The sequence below is a fragment of the Cydia pomonella genome, chromosome 1 (assembly GCF_033807575.1).
Source record: "Cydia pomonella isolate Wapato2018A chromosome 1, ilCydPomo1, whole genome shotgun sequence".
Classification (NCBI taxonomy): domain Eukaryota; kingdom Metazoa; phylum Arthropoda; class Insecta; order Lepidoptera; family Tortricidae; genus Cydia; species Cydia pomonella.
Genome location: NC_084703.1, coordinates 13,330,236 through 13,349,728, shown reverse-complemented (window position 1 = coordinate 13,349,728; position 19,493 = coordinate 13,330,236). Strand labels below are relative to the sequence as shown.

At 34.9% G+C, this 19,493-nt stretch overlaps 1 protein-coding gene across 2 annotated transcripts in view; it reads left to right on the top strand.

Annotated features, from left to right (window-relative positions):
- The window catches only part of LOC133515727 (uncharacterized), a 36,713-nt gene extending 18,305 nt beyond the window's left edge, over positions 1-18,408 (top strand). Inside the window, exons 4-9 of one of the 2 annotated variants that reach the window (XM_061848294.1) lie at positions 177-324; positions 8,444-8,530; positions 10,664-10,831; positions 11,098-11,253; positions 13,900-14,005; positions 14,110-18,408. In XM_061848294.1, the coding sequence (XP_061704278.1) occupies positions 177-324; positions 8,444-8,530; positions 10,664-10,831; positions 11,098-11,253; positions 13,900-14,005; positions 14,110-14,208 (764 nt within the window). In that variant the 3' untranslated portion in view covers positions 14,209-18,408. The remainder of the gene's footprint in view (positions 1-176; positions 325-8,443; positions 8,531-10,663; positions 10,832-11,097; positions 11,254-13,899; positions 14,006-14,109) is intronic. The other variant, XM_061848302.1, reaches the window with a different exon arrangement.
- The last annotated feature ends 1,085 nt before the right edge of the window (positions 18,409-19,493 follow it).

Here is a 19,493-nt window from a genome sequence, read left to right as displayed (position 1 = left end):
TTATTTCTAAGGTAATAGAAATGTCTTAAGATATATTTTGATCACTTTGGTCGTAACTACTTTATCTATTTGGCGATGACTGTTCAACTGAAATGATAGTTTTAAAATACGTATGTATTTAGTTTAGATGTCATCTATTATGAAATTAAATAATTTATGTAAGTTTTTTTTTTTAGAATATGAAGTCATAGTGGATACACCCAGTATTGAGGAACCTTTGGCAGCTATGGTTAAGGAACCACCCCGGCAAACTCGACAAAATCCCAATCTCAGTCGTACCAAAACTCTTGTCACCGAAAACATAGATAAACTGAGAAGCGGACTGTAAGTAAAGTTACCAGGTGATACGTCTTCACTTTAGGTGGTAGGATTAACTTTTATGCGACGATTTTGATTGTTACATTTTAATAGCATTAATTTAGATTACATACGTAATTAGTTTATTCCAAGTAGGCAATAGCATTTTATTTCTTATGTTGAACGAGGATTCCATTTTATCGTTTGGAATTAATTTAATTTAAAAAGTGACTCAATTTTTTACTGTAACTGTAAGTTAACTGTAACATGAGAAGAGATTGAATATGTGACTCAACCTGCATTATCAGTAACAGACACATACTCGTCGTTAGCCTCTCTTCGGAATCACTTTTAGGGCAAAGAAAAGGCTAGCTTGGCCGGTTTATATTATTACATATATTATATTATATTGTTTAATACACTAGCAGCTGAAAGCTGATGCGTGTATATCACTGCACTTGTTTTTTTATACGATTAATGTTAATTTTGATAATTTTAAATTTATAAGCATCAAAAGCTCGAAAAATTTGACTCAACAAACTTATAGATAGGCTTCAAGCTAGCATGTTACATAAGTGTATAAAATAAATATTATAAGACATTATTACACAAATTGACTAAGCCCCACAGTAAGCTTAAGAAGGCTTGTGTTATGGGTACTCTGACAACGATATAAATACTGAAATATACCTAGAAAACACCCAAGACTCAGGATCAAATATCCGTGCTCATCACACAAATAAATGCCTTTACCGGGATTAGAACCTCGGATCATCGGCTTCATAGGCAGGGTCACTACCCACTAGGCCAGAACGGTTGTCGCATGTTATAAGATCTTTAAAAGCATTCTTAAAAATCGAATTTTTGATACTAAAGACGACCTGTCTGGCCTAGTGGGTAGTGATACTAGTGATAGTGATAGTGACCCTGCCTATGAAGCCGAAGGCCCCGGGCCGGGTTCAAATCCTGGTAAGGGCATTTCTTTGTGTGACGAGCACGAATATTTATTTGTTCCTTATTCATAGGGGTTTTCTATGTTAAATTTAAGTATTTACAAATATTATATATAAAGTACCCACAACAATTTGTGTAATAATGTCCTATAATATTTGTTATTTACATAAAGGGATAAGAGGCAAATAAACTAAATTCTTTACTAAATTATAATGTAGTACCGCGGAATCAGACTTGTGCGTTAGCCTAATAATAGTAATAATAATTGGCTAGAACCTTAAAATTTTAGCTTTCTATGCTCCGTAGTCTTCACGTCAGTCATTTCTATAGCCGCAGACCTCTCGGCTTGAGGCCTTAAGATTTGGCAACTGCGACTTGAGTCAGAGGTTAATTCCCCTACAAAAAGTACTTTTTAGTTTTTATTATTGACCCCCTTAATTTGATGGTTTGATGTGCCCAATTATTATCACAAACAAAAGCCAATGTATGTTTTATTTTATTTGTATGTAAATACCTACTAAGTAGCTAAAAATATGTCACCTGCTTAGGTTTTTAACTCTTGGAACAACTACGATGCCGAGGATGACTTTTTTAATTCTGGTTCTCAGTCTAAAGAAAAAAAAACTAAGAGCACAAATCTTTAAGACATAAAGATCAAAGTTTAATTCTAAAAGAGGCTAGACATGAAATCAGAAAACTTGTTGAACTGTGCAACAACCCGTAGGAATGTATTTATTATATTATTTTGGTAACACACTGTCATACATCTTGAGCTGTTTTTATGTGCTACCAACGTAAATTTGACTTTGTTATAATGATTTTAAATGACACATATTTGAAATGAAACATAGTTTTGGCAAGCCATTTCCGTCAGTAGAAAAAGGCGGCGCAAAAGGTTGTCCTCCCATAGAAAATTTGAATTTTGAGCCTTTCATTTACTCACAAAGTGGGTGTGATCGCGAGTATACTTAAAATGGCACCCGCTTAGACTTTATAATGTGATAAAATGATTTAAAAATTTGATATGACGTATGTACCATGGGTACATTCATAAAAGGCCCTGCTTTCATGTCCAGAATATTTGCCCTCGAGGACCTGCCACTATTTTGAAAAATATGTTTCGTCCTTTAGAAATTTGCTTTTTACTCTGAATCTATAGGTACGCACTTTATGAAAATATATTCTAACTCTAAGCTAAAGCATGTCAAATTCTACACCAAAAGTAGCTATAGGTACATAACTTTGCGGAAAAAAATAAATCTTCATATACAGAAAACACAAGATAGAAGGTAGTATTTAAACAAACATTGTTGCCAAGAAATGGATCTTCCTAATTTCATGAGGTTTCGTTTTTTCCTCGATATAGGATGACTCACGTTAGAACGGCCCGGGCCGGTCCCAGGCATCCGACTCTTCGTTTCCTATCGAAAGCATCACGTGATCTCCGGTCGCCTGTCATAGAAAACAAAGTGTTGGTTGCCCCGGCCCGGACCCGAGCCGTTCTAGCGTGAGTCATCCTAAATATATTCGTAGCTAATCCTGCTTTTAACGACGTGGAAAGGTTTTTGTACATCCATTACTTTCTCTGATTCTGTAGTTGATGTCACGAAATCTTTTTCAATTTGAGTTAAAAGTGGTTTACCTAGAGTCAGCCATATAAAAGGGCCTTTTTACCTATTTCGGAAATCTTTTAGAAACACGTTTGTTAAGTACTTCTGCATTAGTAGCAGCTTCTAGCCTATCATTCACACGCTATCTTATATCTTCTTTCCATCAAACTTCTGAACAAAGTTTGCCTCACTGCCATACTCGTACCCCGGACAGACGGGGGTAATGTAGGTTTTGACAATAGTGCAAAAGGGAGAATCAACTTTTTAGCGTCACTCGTTGCCATGGTTACGATTAGTTGTCCAGGGGACAAAAGTTCATTGAAATACTGATTTTATGGTACTTAAATGTATTAAACTTGCGTTTTTGTGGTCGTTATAACCAATGTCCATAATGAGCCCCCTACTAAGCGTGTTAATAGAACGGCATACAACGTCTCTTCAAACAAACTTTGCCACTGTTGTCCCTTGGACAACGGGACAGGATAACAAAACAAAAAAAGTTGATTCACCCAAAAGCAAATAAAACTTGAAAATACGTATATCTGCATTTTAAATAAATAATAATAAGTTAAATAATATAATGCAGACATATGCTTGTTTTTCAACTTTCATTTATTTACCTTTGCACTATTGCCAAACCCTACATTGCTACTTTTACTATGTGACCAACCTCGAAATCGCGAAAAGATATTTACTCTCCCATACAAAATGTTAATGTCAGACAGCCAAAATGTATGAAACAGAGAATTTAATTTCGCGATTTCGGGTTTAGTCCCATGGAAGAAGTTACTCAGTATGACGTATATATTCACCCCGTAAGTTATTGCAGGTGATTAAATAAACAGCCTGTATAATAGAGGGTTTAAATCACACGCCTGGAAAAGCATCCGCCAATTGCAGAATTTATTCAGTTGGATGCGTAAATGAATCGGCACAAAATTACTGTTTACCGCCGGCCACCGCAGCATTTGTATAGATAAACCACCTTATTAATAGGCAAGTGTAGCTTTATTCAATAGAAGCCGGCATGGAGCTATTTGAAAAACTGGGATAAATTGCTTCGAATATATGAATATTTTATAATAGCTGGGGAGCCGGCGATGCTAAATGTGAAGTAACTCGAGCGTCGTAGAGACCTATTATTGGAGTCCAAAGATTAGATAATAGGAAGAAAAAAAGTTATATACTTAAAGTTTTCTTTTCCAGCTAGTAGACAGTATTTTATTTAAATTTCGGGGGGGTTGATGGAGGGTTAAAAATCGTTAAGTAGATTATAGATTTGGCCATTTAGGTCGAAGTTAATGATAGAAATTTTGTATAACTTAATCTGACAATTCTTTGTACGCATTTTCTTAATCTGACGGTTACAAGTAATGGGATTATATACACAAATCCTCTAAAACAAGTATTTACCATCAGTTTTTAAACGCTGGCAACTTTTTGCCATAAACAAGAGACAAAGTGGTGCTTAAGCTTAATTTTTCATTTATATTTGTTAGATTCAAAATTAATGGCGCCATACATCCCATGACTGGAGCAAAAAACCGTAGTTTTAATTTGTTAATAATATTGAAACCAATTTCAGCATCTTTCAATAATTACACATAAAACATAAAGAATGAATAGGACTTTTAACTTTTAACACATAAAACGGTAGAAATTTTACAGGTTTAGGTAAAATATCTAAAACACTCCTAATTTTCTCGTAAATGTTCCATAATTGGCACCAATACATTTAACATAGCCGTCAGATTAAAAAAATGCGTACAAATAATTGGCAGATTTAGTAATAGCACAATTATAGCATAGTTTATTTTAGTTTATGTATCTCTCAATACAATGTTCATAGTTAAGTAATGTAAAAGGATACATAAGCAATTACTTGTCGTATAGTGATCGCCGGTTACAATGTGAAAAAAAAAATCAATTCAAATTTAATATTAGTACAATACAATTTAATGTTATAGAAGTATATACAATGGTATACCATATTGGACTAAAATTACCAAATCCACAATCTGCTTAACGATTTGTTGAGCCCTCCACCAACCAACGGATCAACATAGACGGCTAAAAGTGATTAAGGTAGATTCCACAGGGTAGCTAGATATCACTCATATCTTAATCTAACGCGCTCGAGTAAGTACAAATATCCCTTCTTGGGCTCCCCAGCCATAGCATCGTAAAAGTCAAAACAAGTGTTTGGTAAAGTTTTATTTTTACAATTACTTAAGTATTACGACTATAATTAATTAATATACTCAAAACACACTATTTTCTAAATCCAAAAGACCCCGATGGTTTTGAAATATCCCCACCAAACGGTATATTCTCACTAGCACTATTGAAGTATACGAGTAGTCAGAGCAAATTTAGAAATAGGTAAAAATTGGTACTCTATCCTATTAAAATGGTTTATTTAAGGTGAAATGTATACATATTTATGCCCTTGGTTGTATGAATATCAACTAGTTAAAATTCTAGTCATTCTATCATCAATGCACGATTTTGGGGGAAACTTCTTTAGATGAGTTAGGAATATCGTTGATAAATTAAGAATAGGTATCTACAATTGGACAAGGTTTGAACTGTGAAATTTTACTTCTCTTTGTATGATCTCTCTCTGTCTCTTATTGATATGATTTTTGCATTCCTTATAATTTAGGTTGCACTTCTGTAACTCGTGATCCAAAAAGGCTGCTTATTACAAGCTTTTATTTAACTTTCCCTGTTATTTAGTAAGTGTGTAAGTTTGTTAGTTAGTTTCTTGCAAGTTACCTACCTCCAGACTTCCATGAAGCTGAAAATTTGCAAACATATATGTATGTCGGTCCAGTAACAGTTCAATATTATGGTACCATCGAGCTGATCTGATAATGGAGAAAGGAGATGGCCATGGGACACTGTGATAAAACAATGCCACCTAATTGTGTTTGGGGCGTTTAGAATTGTCTCGATGAGTTGGTTGTGAAAAAAAGAACAGTCAGCGATAAAAGCTTGTACCAAAAATATTTATTTAGAAAGGTAGCAATTTATGTCACTTTGAGGTCGAACATAATACGGAACATAGATAAGCCTATGTTGTTAAAAATAAAACAATTTTATTATCGTATTAAATAACCATTTTTTTTTATTAGGAGTGGTTGGAGTGGTTCGGCAAAAAAGTACCAGCACATTATGGGGTTTTTCATTTTATTTCGTGATATTTTTTAAGAGTGCATTTTTTATAGTGATATGTAGATACTATTCTATAAAATTAAATACATGGTACCTATTTAAAATAAAAGCGCGAATTGAAGTTCTACAGATTGCTTAAAATAATAAACGGCTTCGTAATTAGCAAAACAAAAAACAAACCAGATGGTTCACTTCCACATTTTTACTAAATCACTCCTTATTTACCCACTATTTTCAATCGATTTCGTTTAACACTGCCGATCTACTTAATATAAAGAGAACGACCTCTCTTCATCAACATACGTGAGCGGTGCGTTGTTTTAATGTAAAGCGATAACTTATCGTTGTCATTTAAATTGACCACAATAACATAAATGCATTCATATTTGATGTTTAAAATTATGCAAGACATGTAAATTAAGAACATTCGTCCTGAAATTGCTAACTGTGTCCTATCATTGTTTATTATTAACAAATTACAATCAACAAGTTACAAGTGTAAATATAAGTACTTACTTCGCTTTACCTACATGCAGGTAGATATCTTGACACCCCCAGCAGTAGACATGTGCGCCGCGCCGGCAAGCCACCGCCGCCGGACCTTTTTGCCGCGCCGCCGCCGCCGATAATTTATCGGCGTCAAATCGACGTGTCCTTGAGTGTTAACAATTAACTATTCCAAGTTGGTATTTCAATTTCAACATGGATTTTTTTGTAGTACATGTGTTACAGATGCCAGATATATATCAATTAATTAAATGTAACTGAATAGCCAGTTGCATAAACTATTTGACACACCGGTCTAAGAAACTCTCAGTATTCAGAGTCAAGAAAGATGAGGGAAGCAGATATATTAAGTAGGATTTATTCCTGTTAATTGTGAAATTGCCTCACAATACGAAGGCAGCATGCTCCGTCATGGAAATACTTACAATTAACCCTTAAAGAACGAAAACATATACCATGGGGCCTCAAGGTGGAAGAGAAAAGGAAAACTAACTGGCTAATATTGCTTGCGTCTTAAAATGTAGTGGAGTCCAGCAAATATCTGAGAACATTGATGTGCGAATACTCTCGAGACCCTGAAAAAAGATGTGTGCCAAAAATGTCGAAAAATAGAGAGACAGAGCGATTTAATCTCATTCTGGGGAACCGCGCAAACGCTTGCTCCGCGGATATGTGCAAGCTGTAAATGGGTGAAGCAAAATTTTCTTGTCACTTGTTACTATGATTACAGTCACCTGGATCACTGGGCCTAATATGACTTGGTACAAAAGTTCTTGTAACAAATTGTGCTACTATATTGTCGCCTGCCTGACGGGAATAATAACAAGAAATATATCGAAATGGCGGCTTTTCTGAAGAAAATTGAAGATGAAAGTTCTAGAGCGGTCTAAAGATCAACCATTCCAAGACCAAAGTAATGGTGGTGGTAGTAAACAGGGCAAACATACTCCCAGTTACTGACGCACTCTGAATTACGAAAAAGCAAGCTAGTTTGTATATCTTGGGTTAGTAACCAGCGCCGGTGGTTGCACCGCCGAGATACGCCGCAGAGCTGGCATGGTTCAGAGTGCTATGGCTAACTTCGACAAGATCTGGAAGAACAGAGGTATTCAACGTGCAACAAAAGTATACTTGGTACGAACACTAGTCTTGTCAATATTTCAGCATGGTGCCGAAGCGTGTTGGAGCCTCAACAAGTCTGAAGTGGCACAGGTTGTCGCTTTGAGATGCGGTGTTAACGAAGACTGCTGCTGAACCTTGGAAAGCTAAAACAACAAACCCCTCCATTCTCAGAGAGCTCAATATCGCAACTCAGCTCTTCACAACATGCCATGGGTGAGCCCTTAGATTCTTTTGACATATTGTGCGGTTTCCAACGCATGATGTGGAAACACATGAATTTAGGCCGAATGAATGGCAAACGTGCCCATTTTTAATGGGAATCATGTGAATATGGAGACTTACAGTTCGGACTGAAGGTCATTGGGGAACAGGTAACCCCTTAATGCAAGCCAGTTACTAGGGAAATCAAGTTATTATACCTATCCTATATTCATTTACAAACCCTATTTTACTCACAGTCTATTTAAAACTATACGTAATTCACCGACCAGTGATCTGAATTTATCACATTTTCAAGAAAAACAACAAATTAATGATTTTTCAAATGAAACCGGAAAGTCAAGGTCACGCCGATTTCACGCCGAAAACACGCCGCCGCCGCCATTTTTTTTGCAAACGCCGCCGCCAATTAGTTTTTAATCGGCGCACACGTCTACCCAGCCAGCAGTCACCTTGTTGTATTTTAGTTGTAATGTACCTAAACAACTAGTAATCCACAGGTTTTCTTGTAGTTGCGTTCTGTTGTGACTCAGTAGACAGTGAAATATTAATTACAGGGCTAATAAGGACTACCGATTACCTGTCTCCTTACTGCCAACCAACCTGGGCTGGTTGAAAATAAATTCTGTTGAGGATGAGGAGAGGTGAAACTGAAAAGAATTTTATCTATCATTTAGAGAATATCCGCTACCCTAATACCCTATATCACGCATGGAATTATTCCGTTTGCAGGTTAAATAATACCTAATCTCACTGAAAAAAAAACCATACCTAGTTATTTTTATTGGAATCTTATGTTTTACTAATTGGCAAGTTTTTGTGAGCGTTGTTGTATTGATTATGTTACAATTTGGGGATATAAATGGGGAAAATGCACCTGAAAAAACTTAGTAAGCAGAAACTACAGCTTGGGCAAATAAGAGTGATACACTTTATTTTAAATTTTTTATTATATTAAGTGCAAAATTTTTTAAATATTTTTTTTAATATATTATTCAAGGTTGGCAATTGTATACGGAAGATAATTTCTGCCAAATGTCTACCTCTAGCAGCGAGCAATTTTTTCTCAAATGTTTGTATTTTTTAAAACAAGTTTTTTTCGCGATAAATTTCGAGAAACAGTGACAGTGATTGGCACCCAAATTCCCCAAATATTGCAGCTCCTGAGTTATTTCTATGCGCCTATATTACGTCTATGCTAACAAACTGATGAAATTTAAATAGTTAAAACCAACCATTCGACTCAAATTTACCAAGATAACGCCGAAAATGTCTGAAAATTGGGAGAACAAGGAACCACATTTGCCTGCTGTTAGTGGTGGACATATGTCAGACATTATGTTCCGCATGTGTTTGCCAACCCTAAATAATATATTTTTAAAACAATACTTAATAATCTTTTAACTAAATTTAGAAACAAAATAAAAATAGTTAAAATTTAAAACTTCTTATTTGCCCACCCTGTATATACATGCGGACGAGAGGCGTTGGGATTTATTATAAGTTTAAATAGGCCTTGTAGATCGGATTGTCGAATCTGGCGTGATTTAATCGATTTTGCGATAAGCTAAGCATTCTAAATGTGAACGTTCACTTTAACTTAATACTCGTGCTTATATTGAGTAAGTCGATCTGTAACGGATGTACTCTGCAAGTCCCGCTGGATAAGCTTTTCTCGATCGTGGGATTTCGAAAGTAATGAATCACCTACTTACAATAGGTACTATATACATACATACTTTGTATCATCTATGAAGCGGGATTATTTGCCTTACTAAGTTTAATTTTACATCCCAAGTGCTCTGTGGACCGTCATCAATTCATCATTTATAATAGCTATATACCTAGGTACAGTAACTGTATAGCGTAGCTATATACTAGATTTCAACGTAGTTTTTCACTATAAAAATGTACATACGCTAATTCTACTTTAGGGACTTATAATATGATAATACTTAAGTTAAAGGAGCATTAAAAAACACGTTGAATCCTCTAGGATTACAAAATTATAAAAGTACGGGTTTACAAAATTATGTTCAATGAAAAATATTAAATAAGGTTACGTTAGCGCAAAGGATTCATACATATATGTAGCGATTATCGCCTACGTGTAGACCTCTAATATCGGTTTTGTATTTATCTCATACGTATAGCCGTCAGCCGTTTAGTCGCTATTATTTTCCTCTCTTAATTTTGCAAATAAAACGCATAAGCTAGAGCGTATTGCTTATGTTATTATAACGTGAGCTTTGAACATAATTGTACCGTGTAAAATTACAAGAGACTTTTCAAGACTTTCATCTCTTTTACTCTGAGCTAGGCAGTCTCCTTCATATAGTTCTCCGTAATTTCTAAATTAAATTTTTTTACCTTTAAAAAATTATTCATTTATTTTATTTGCATTAACCTCTAGCCGCCCAGAGGCCAATAAAAAGGTCTTCTAATATTCCATTACATTTTGAATCTTTATTATGAGTCTTATGGCATGTCAAAACGGTATTTGTCGTTGGTAACTTTTTATGTCTGGTCGGCTAGATGCTTAAGCAATTTTCCTACATCAAAAAACTGCACAGGTAAGTATTACGTTATTGCTTTAACATTTTTGCTTAAAATTTTGTATGAATTTGTTTAATAGCCCACATCCATTTGTAGATATCATTGTAGACACCCCATACTTTAGAGCATACAGATATTAGACATTGGTTTCTTAGCCTTTGCATCCTTAGGCCTTGTTATACTAACAACTTACATTCTGTTAAAATATTGTAACATTTCAGCAACGGCCACGAAGACGGTTTGATGGCAGAGAAGGGTAGAGAGCACATTCACGTGCTGGAGGCCTCCAGTAACGACCCAATAGACCCACTGTTGTTGGCTGCCGTAGGCGGGGCTATTGCGGCAGCTGTTAGCCTTACCATTTTCGGATTCACCTTCGCGTGGTATACGTGAGTGTGCATTACAGTTTTACTAGAATTTTCCTGAAATGTTTGCAGCACAAGTAATGTAAACACTCGACACGAGAACGTATATTATTGGCTAAAGAAGTGTTTGGTATTGTTTGCTTAATTGCATCCATGACTTATAAAAACGTATAAGCAAAATTTTACGTATTACGATGAAGTTGACAGGTAGAGACCTAACATTTTATTATAGATTGCACCAAAAAAAGTCAAATTACCTAAATGGTGAATTACACCACCTATTTTCACAGGTTGGCGAAAAAGGCGAAGGCTGCAGCTGACGTGGACTACCCGGCTTACGGAGTGACGGGACCCACGGTAGACTCTTCGGGCGACCGGAAACTCGCTCACTCGGCCCACATGTACCATTATCAGCACCAGAAGCAGCAAATCATTGCGATGGAAAAGTAAGCTTTAACTTTGCTCTTTATTGTTTTAAGACCACATTGCTGGCAATCATTTCACCCGTTATGACGCCCTGATGATATTTGAGTAAAAAATGGTCAAAAGCCCTTGATATGAAATAATGCGATTGCGCTAGGTTAATTAAGGTCAAAGATCATGAAGTATTCTTAATGTCGAGCAGAACCTTAAATATTAGGTACTTACTTGTATCAAATGATATTCTGTACATACATTCCAACAAACTCCAATTGGTACAGTCGAGTTCACAACATCTTCACTGGCCAAGAATATATTTACACGGCTCTAATACAAGGCTCTATTTTTTTGGAACGTTGGCTTGTAAAGATAATTGTGAACTCGACCCTATAACCCACGATTCAAATCCGAGTTGGTTGCCTGAACGACTGGACCACCACCGCTTCTACTAGGTATCGAATATCTGAAAAACCTACAATATGTTTACACTACGTCGGTGGCAAACAAGCATACGGCTCGCCTGATGGTAAGCAGTCTCCGTAGCATAGGCTACATGGCATGGCATGGCGTACATAGGTACGCCTGCAACTCCAGAGGAGTTACAATGAACTTTAAACCACACAAAACATAATTTTGTAATCTTCATCAGCAGTTTCATTCCAGTTCACGAAACGATGCTTTCCGAGACCATAAGTATGGACGATAAGTAATATGTACCAAAATTGCTATAAGTGTGCTTATGTATGTATGAATGTCACTTTATTGCACATAAACAGGTTAACATAAAACAGATAAAACAAAACATAAAAAATGTTATGTACAAAGGCGAACTTATCCCTAAAAGGGATCTCTTCCAGCTAACCTTTGAGAAAATAACAGGTGAAAGACAAATCAATATTAACAGTAGCAATATGAGAATTAATGCTTATATTGCTAGATAAATTATGTAGATCACACTGGGCAACTTTTAGGTACTATGTAATGGATGTAGGACCAACCTCAAAATCGTGATAAACTTGTTGTGGTTTCCCCCATAGAAATGTAATTACATTCGCGTAAGTATTCATTTATGTTGAATATTATTTTTTTACCGAATTTAATTAGTACATACATTAAATCTTTAAATAGGGTCACAATAAAATTGTAAATTCAAAAACATTCAAAATTAATGACTTCTACAACAATAAGAATATTCAAATAATAATAATAATATCAATAATTGATAGGTATGTCATTTACAATGTATAAAATAATGAACTACAAGAACATATTAAACTTAATTTTAAAAAAGCGGCCAAGTGCGAGTCGGACTCGCCCATGAAGGGTTCGATACCATTTATGACGTATTAAAAAAAACTACTTACTAGATCTCCTTCAAACCAATTCTCGGTGGAAGTTTGCATGAAAATGTACATGATATATTTTTTTTTATTTTAGAAGTTACAGGGGTGGGAGGGACACACAATTTACCACTTTGGAAGTGTCTCTCGCGCAAACTATTCAGTTTAGAAAAAAAATGATATTAGAAACCTCAATATCATTTTTGAAGACCCATCAGTTCTGAGTATGGGGAACCCCCATAATTTATTGTTTTTTTTTCTGTTTTTGGGTGAAAATCTTAATGCGGTTCACAGAATACATCTACTTACCAAGTTTCAACAGTATAGTTCTTATAATTTCGGAAAAAAGTGGCTGTGACATACGGACGGACAGACAGATAGACAGGACGAATCCATAAGGGTTTTTGCCATTTGGCTACGGAAGCCTAAAAATGAGTATTAATACAATATTCGAAGAATTAAAAAGGACATTTACAAATTCATTGATAGAATAATAACATGTTTCTACAAGAAAAGCCTCTAATTTGCACTTGAACACCTTACAGTCAGAGATATTTTTATACTTTATCGGTAGTTTATTAAAAAGATGAACTGCCTGGTAGCTTGCTGAATGTTGTACAATTTTGAATTTAGGCAATATAATTGTATGTTATACGAGTATGACTATCTAAGTGAGTTATATAATATGCTATACATTGCTAGACCTTTGTAAACCTACAACCATGCAAAAAATATTCATACATCTAATCAGCCAAAATGAGCCAACTTTTTCACGTTTTCAGGATTGGTCACTAGTAGAAGCTGTTTAGTATGACCTATTTAGCATATAGTTATTCACATCCCAAATTATGGCTAAGGGATTAATAAAAACTGTTTAATCGAATATTGTAAGGGTTCATTGACTTGTTGTTAGTTAGCTGCAGTAGGGATCGAGTTTGCAGGCGGTATAGAGCAACCGGACCTCTACATTCATATTTACGGGTTTTGATAGAAGTGATGAAAAAAAAACATAGTTACAAGCCAAGTTAACACATTCACTGCCACCAACGCATATATGCGTTCAGCGTCATACAAGTTTGTTCCTCGGCCACGCCCCCTGGCAATGAATGTGTTAAAACTTCCGGCTAAGCGTAGGTAAGTCAGACGGTAATAGCCAATTCTTGGGTTTGGGTTACCAAGCGGATCCCATGTTTACCTTACCAGACCTACCTACAAGATAAAACAGTCTTTAGCTGATCTTCTATAGATATACTTCTATGCGTATACTTCAGTGCCATTCATTCTTATTTAGCTATGCGAAGTCCAACAATTGTACGGTGTTTATTCTTGTAGTAGGATAGACCTGGAGCAGCGCCTGGGCTCGGTGTCGGAGCCCGAGTCGGAGGAGGAGAACGAGGAAGGTGACTACACCGTGTATGAGTGCCCCGGTTTCGCCACGGTAAATATTTAAACTATACTTGTCGGACCACTTAAAAGTGATTCCTTATTTTTTCCACTAAGAAGTTTACAAGTATTTACATATGTTCAATGTTTTACGCACAGACTGGTGACATGGAGGTGAAGAACCCGTTGTTCTCCGACGACCCCACCCCGGCCACTCCTGGCAAGTGCGAAGTGGTGAAACCCCAACCCAAGGAATAACTGCATACCAAACATTCTTCCTTCTACGGCTTTGACTTCTTTCTTAATTCATTATGGATCTCCAATAATATGGTTAGTCCTCTTTTAGTTAACAGTGTTTATAGGCAGAATTGAAATTATTATAACGAATTGTTAATTAAGTATTTAATTACGCTTCTGAGCGTGAAGTTCTACATCCTTAAAAACAAACACTCGGTTAAAGTTTTTTTGTGTATAATGGTGCTTAAAAGTAACTTCCATGTTTGTTTTTTGACCAGTGGTTAGATACATACTACAAATAATATGCGCTAATATACTAAGTTTAAAAATATAGGTACTATGTTATGTTGTACAAATTAGCTTCCAATGCTAAATGATAAAAATGAAATCACAATCCTTAAAGACTACCCATGTGTTAGTTTAATGTCTACCAATTTTTAAAATATAACAGAATTTATGTACCTAATCACATATCTTCTACTTAACAAGGTACCAATACATAAAATTAAAAGAAGCGTTCGCATTTCGAACATATATTACCTACTTTTAAAATTCTGGAAAATATTCCGGTGATTAGGGTAATCATATGAAATTATACTAAACATACATACATAAACATGGTAGTAATTAGGTTATAAAAAATCATATAGTACTTCGACTTATCTGACGTATATAGTTATTTACAAATATAAATCGGTGTTACTCAATGTGGCAAAAGTAGTGTATAATAGATTAATGAATGAAATGAAATAACTTAATGTATCAAAACTGAGACTCGTCTGCCCCATCTGGGTAATTCCACGAGACTGTAACGTCAATTACCAATTCTTTCTTGTGTTCTTACATTAATTAAGCAAATCTAAATGTATGTATGTCTATATGTAAGAACACACGAAAGAATTGGCAACTGACGTTACAGTCTCGTGGAATTACCCATCTGTGTATTAGCATCCTAATGGTATTTTGCATGCAGCACGGTGCATCAGTATTATTTCCTTACACACACAATAACTAATAGGTACTTAGATGAATATGAAGAAAACAGGTACTTACTTCCAGGGATTCTAGGCAATATTTGCATCGAATAGTGACTAGGACGTCTTTACGCCAGTAGAGTACGATATGACGTGTACCTATATAGTTATCCGTATCATTGTAGGAACCTTTTTATGGTTTTTTACATACATATTATTTGACACGCAGCCAAAGCCTCTTTCTGTATCCCAGATATTAAGCATAGTAGGTATTTGTATTTATTACATTCATTTCATATATTCATTTTTTTTCATGTAGTAAGTGCCTAATAAATAAAATAAAATAAATAAATAAATAAAATTACACTTTATATCACCCCCGTGACACTTTTATCTTACTCCTCTTTTTCTTATTTGTGTATCTATATTTATGACTGTGTTTTCCTCATTTCGTTCTTTCATTGCATTTGTGAATACTCGCATGTGTAATCGCAATTTATTAGCTCCGCTACCCAAATGTTGTCTGGTAGGAATCGCTTTTTAGCGATAAGACTGCCTGTTGTTTAACTATACTTGTGTTACTTATGTTTTTTTCTCTAAATAAATACCTACTCTTATTCTAGTTGTATTTGGGATATAAAGAAGCAGGATTTGCGATCCTCCCCACTCCATACATTCTCTTGAGCGACCTTCTGGCATGGGCCTGGATCGGCCTAAAACCAAAACCGTTGTTTGGTGCAATCGATATACTTACCTACTGTTTGGTTTTGATATATTTAAAGCTTTAATATCTTTACAAAAAAAATATATTTATACTGTAGATATCTATATTATTGTAACCTAAAGGTGCAAATTTGATTCAAGTATGTAAATTACAGGTTATATTTTTTTTTACCTTTAAGGGCTTTATGTATCTTCATATACAATTATTAATACCTACCAATGAGACACTCTTTATACTTTATCTTATCAGCCTCTGAAGTATATTGTTGAGAACATATATTTTGTGTTGAAGAATAGTTGTGAAGAATATTCGGTAGAAATGATTAATTAGAGTCAATGACCAGCTTTCTTCAATTAAGCGGCAATGGAAAAACGAATAATTTTTCTGGTTATCCCTCCGACGCAGTGCCGTATGCTTTGATTAAAAACCTTGTCTGATTAAAATTTACCTTCATATTGATAAAATATACACCTGGCACAAACATACACTCCATATTATATACATAGTGCTTATAATTTTCTTATGTACACTCATTTTATATATTTCTATGGTGTGGCCGTTAAAATTATTGAGTAAAAGTACTTAATCGTTTATAAGGTAGGTAAAGTAAACAATATTACTTATTCGTCAATGCTTAAATCTTCAGCTATGATTTGTTTTCGGAATCTTCTTCAAATCAAATCCCATTTTAAAGTTTTGTACAGTCGACGTCACAGATATTTTTTTCATTTTTGGCCTTATTACTAAGGGGTAAGGTGTACAAGTATAAACATATCCATTACACCGACTGTACTCTATGATCTTTTCTTATGCTCACGTGCACAGGCTATTGCACCTACGCCTATTACTAGGATATAAACTTTTCTAAATGATTCTTCAGAAAATGAAATAATATAAATTGGTATTTAAACTATTAAGTTCGACGTAACCAGTCTAGTCTATTTTTTTTTTTTTTTTTAATTTATTTATAAAAGAGAAATTATGTGGGATAAAGTCGTATATAAATTCATATTTCAGTGTAGCTGATACACAATACTATACAAAATTTATCCCAGATCATAAAATACGTTGTAGTTCATACAGAGAAGATTTGGAGTATTTTTGACGTTTTGAGTTTAAAGTTGAATGGCCTGTTCGTATTTTATATAGAAAGATACAGAAATTTATTTCAATATAATTAACACATAAAAAAATGTTTTCTCCAATCATGAACAGTATCGCGCCTGTTCTTTTAAAACAGATCGAAATTAATGAAACGTCAAACTTAAGCAGCTCTATTACCCTTGTTTATAGTAAACTGTTCCCGGTGTCTAAAAACTGAAGTTGTGATTTAAATTTCATTATTGATGCCACGTCCATTATAGGGGTGTTTACCACAATGAGGATGACAAGTTGGCAACCTTATTTAAATTAAATTAAATTCTAAGACGTATTAATTTCTAAGACAAAATTTTGCCTACGAGCTTAGGGCCAAGAGAGAAAAATGTACAATTACTCTAATTTATTTAATAATATGTACTTACTTATATGTGTTTTTTTTTTAATTAATTAGTAGTTACTAACCCTGGAATTATTAAAAGTTATGAAAATATTAAAAACTTTTCAATTATTACGAGTATAGGGCTGCGGTGGGCGAATAATAATTATGTCGCTTAATTACAAAAAATTCCAACCGCAGCCGCTTACAGCATAAATTACACGGGTGCAATATACACGTGCTCCTTGTAAAGTCTGCGCGGAAAGAGAAGAGTTGTGTGGAATACAAAGAAACCAATACAGGGTTCTTTCCGCACAGACCCTACTCTTAGGGTCGGTTGCATCAAACCGTCTGTTATTGTGTGGGAAGTTTCATAGATCTCTGCTGCGGGACGTTGATCAGTCTGTTAACTGTGGTTGGTGCAACTGACCCTTAGAGCATTCATATGAAATTACAAATTGTTTAGTTACGAGTACTTACATCAATGTCTGCGCATGGCAGCGAGTAAAAAACGCTTATACCTATAGGCATATATCCAAAATATTATATATTATCGCAAGTGTTAATTCGTAACGCAGAATGTTATTTATGTAGGTATCTTATTACCTACTTTTGTTGTATATTAGTTAGCAAAAAATAAAACATATTTATCAACTAAATCGCCGGGGTTCTATCTGCGGGTCTAACAACTGGATAGTTTATGGTTCTAAGTAAATGTAACCTTAAATTTTAGAAAAAAAAATCAAGATATATGGGATTTCATATGCTACGAAACTCAAATGGTCTATTTGTAATTGGGAAGTTAGGCTCGCAACCTACAGCGAATTATTTTTTGAGTAATTTATTATCTAACTGTCAATTTTAATTGACTGATTAACCAAATCAAGTGTCTCACCGTGCCATAAATAATCAGAAATCTTCGTCATAGTTGTAACTAAAATAGTCATTTAATATATCCATTGCTGTAAATTTCTTATAACTATGTGTATCTTTCTTTGTTGTTTTTATGGGTAACATATTATATAATAAACGGTATCAAATAAATACTGAAATACATTTATTTCGAAACTTACCCACCCACTTTATTATAGTTGTTAACGTAGGTATAGTAGAGCTAATTATCAGGGTGAACGTTTTGGCTAGTGGAGCATTGACTTATATATACTTATTTCTTCGTATTCTTTGGAAATCTTTGTATTAGAGTGAAAAACGTTCACGAATCTGTACCCCTAGTGTAAATAAATTCGATTTCGAAACGTGACGTACGCGTTTGCGTTTAGTCTCATTTTGTATTGGATTTAGAAAGAGCGCGCCGAGCGGGACGTTTTGGAAACTCAAAATCCTATACAAAATGAGACTTAACGCAAACGCGTTCGTCACGTTATGATGTCGATCAAGTTTACACTAGGGGTACTGATATTAGCTGGACTATCATTGGGGGTCGGTTATTGTTTGAATAAATTGAAAGCTACTTATTTGGATATGAACAGAATTGTGATAGGTAGATAACGATTATGTGATAATGGATGCTGTTATCTTTACTGCACCTATTGTCTAAAGTATACAAAAATTCGCAGAGGAAGGTAAAAGCTTTATGTTGAACCTGAAAAAAATATGAATTAGGCGCCTGTACAATAGTCATTTCTAATGATTAGATTAGTGATATACGTATTTACATTATTTAATTAAATCGCAATAATAGAGTTGGATTAACTCCGAATTTATCGTATTTATCGTACGTCAATCTTGTCCTATCTTGACGCAAGTACTTATTTAGAACTGACAGCCACTATTAATAGACGATACAAGCTTGACCGTTTTAGAGCTTTTTCCCACTGATGTCCAGTTTTTTCGGTAACGGTTTTCTGCAGGATTCCGTTTTAGCAGTATACGTGCTAATATAGTAACGTTCACACGAGCATTCTGTTTGCGGGATAAAGTCTCACAGAATACTACTAAAACCAGCCAAGAGCATGCCGGGCCATACTCAGTGTAGCGTTCCGTAGTTACACATCCGTCACAGTAGACTGCCTTGAACGAGGGCTATTAGTTAGTATCATGTATAGTCACCAAAAGGGAGTACCTTCGCGGCGCTTTGTACGTCTTTGTTAGTATACTAAGAAGGGAAGAC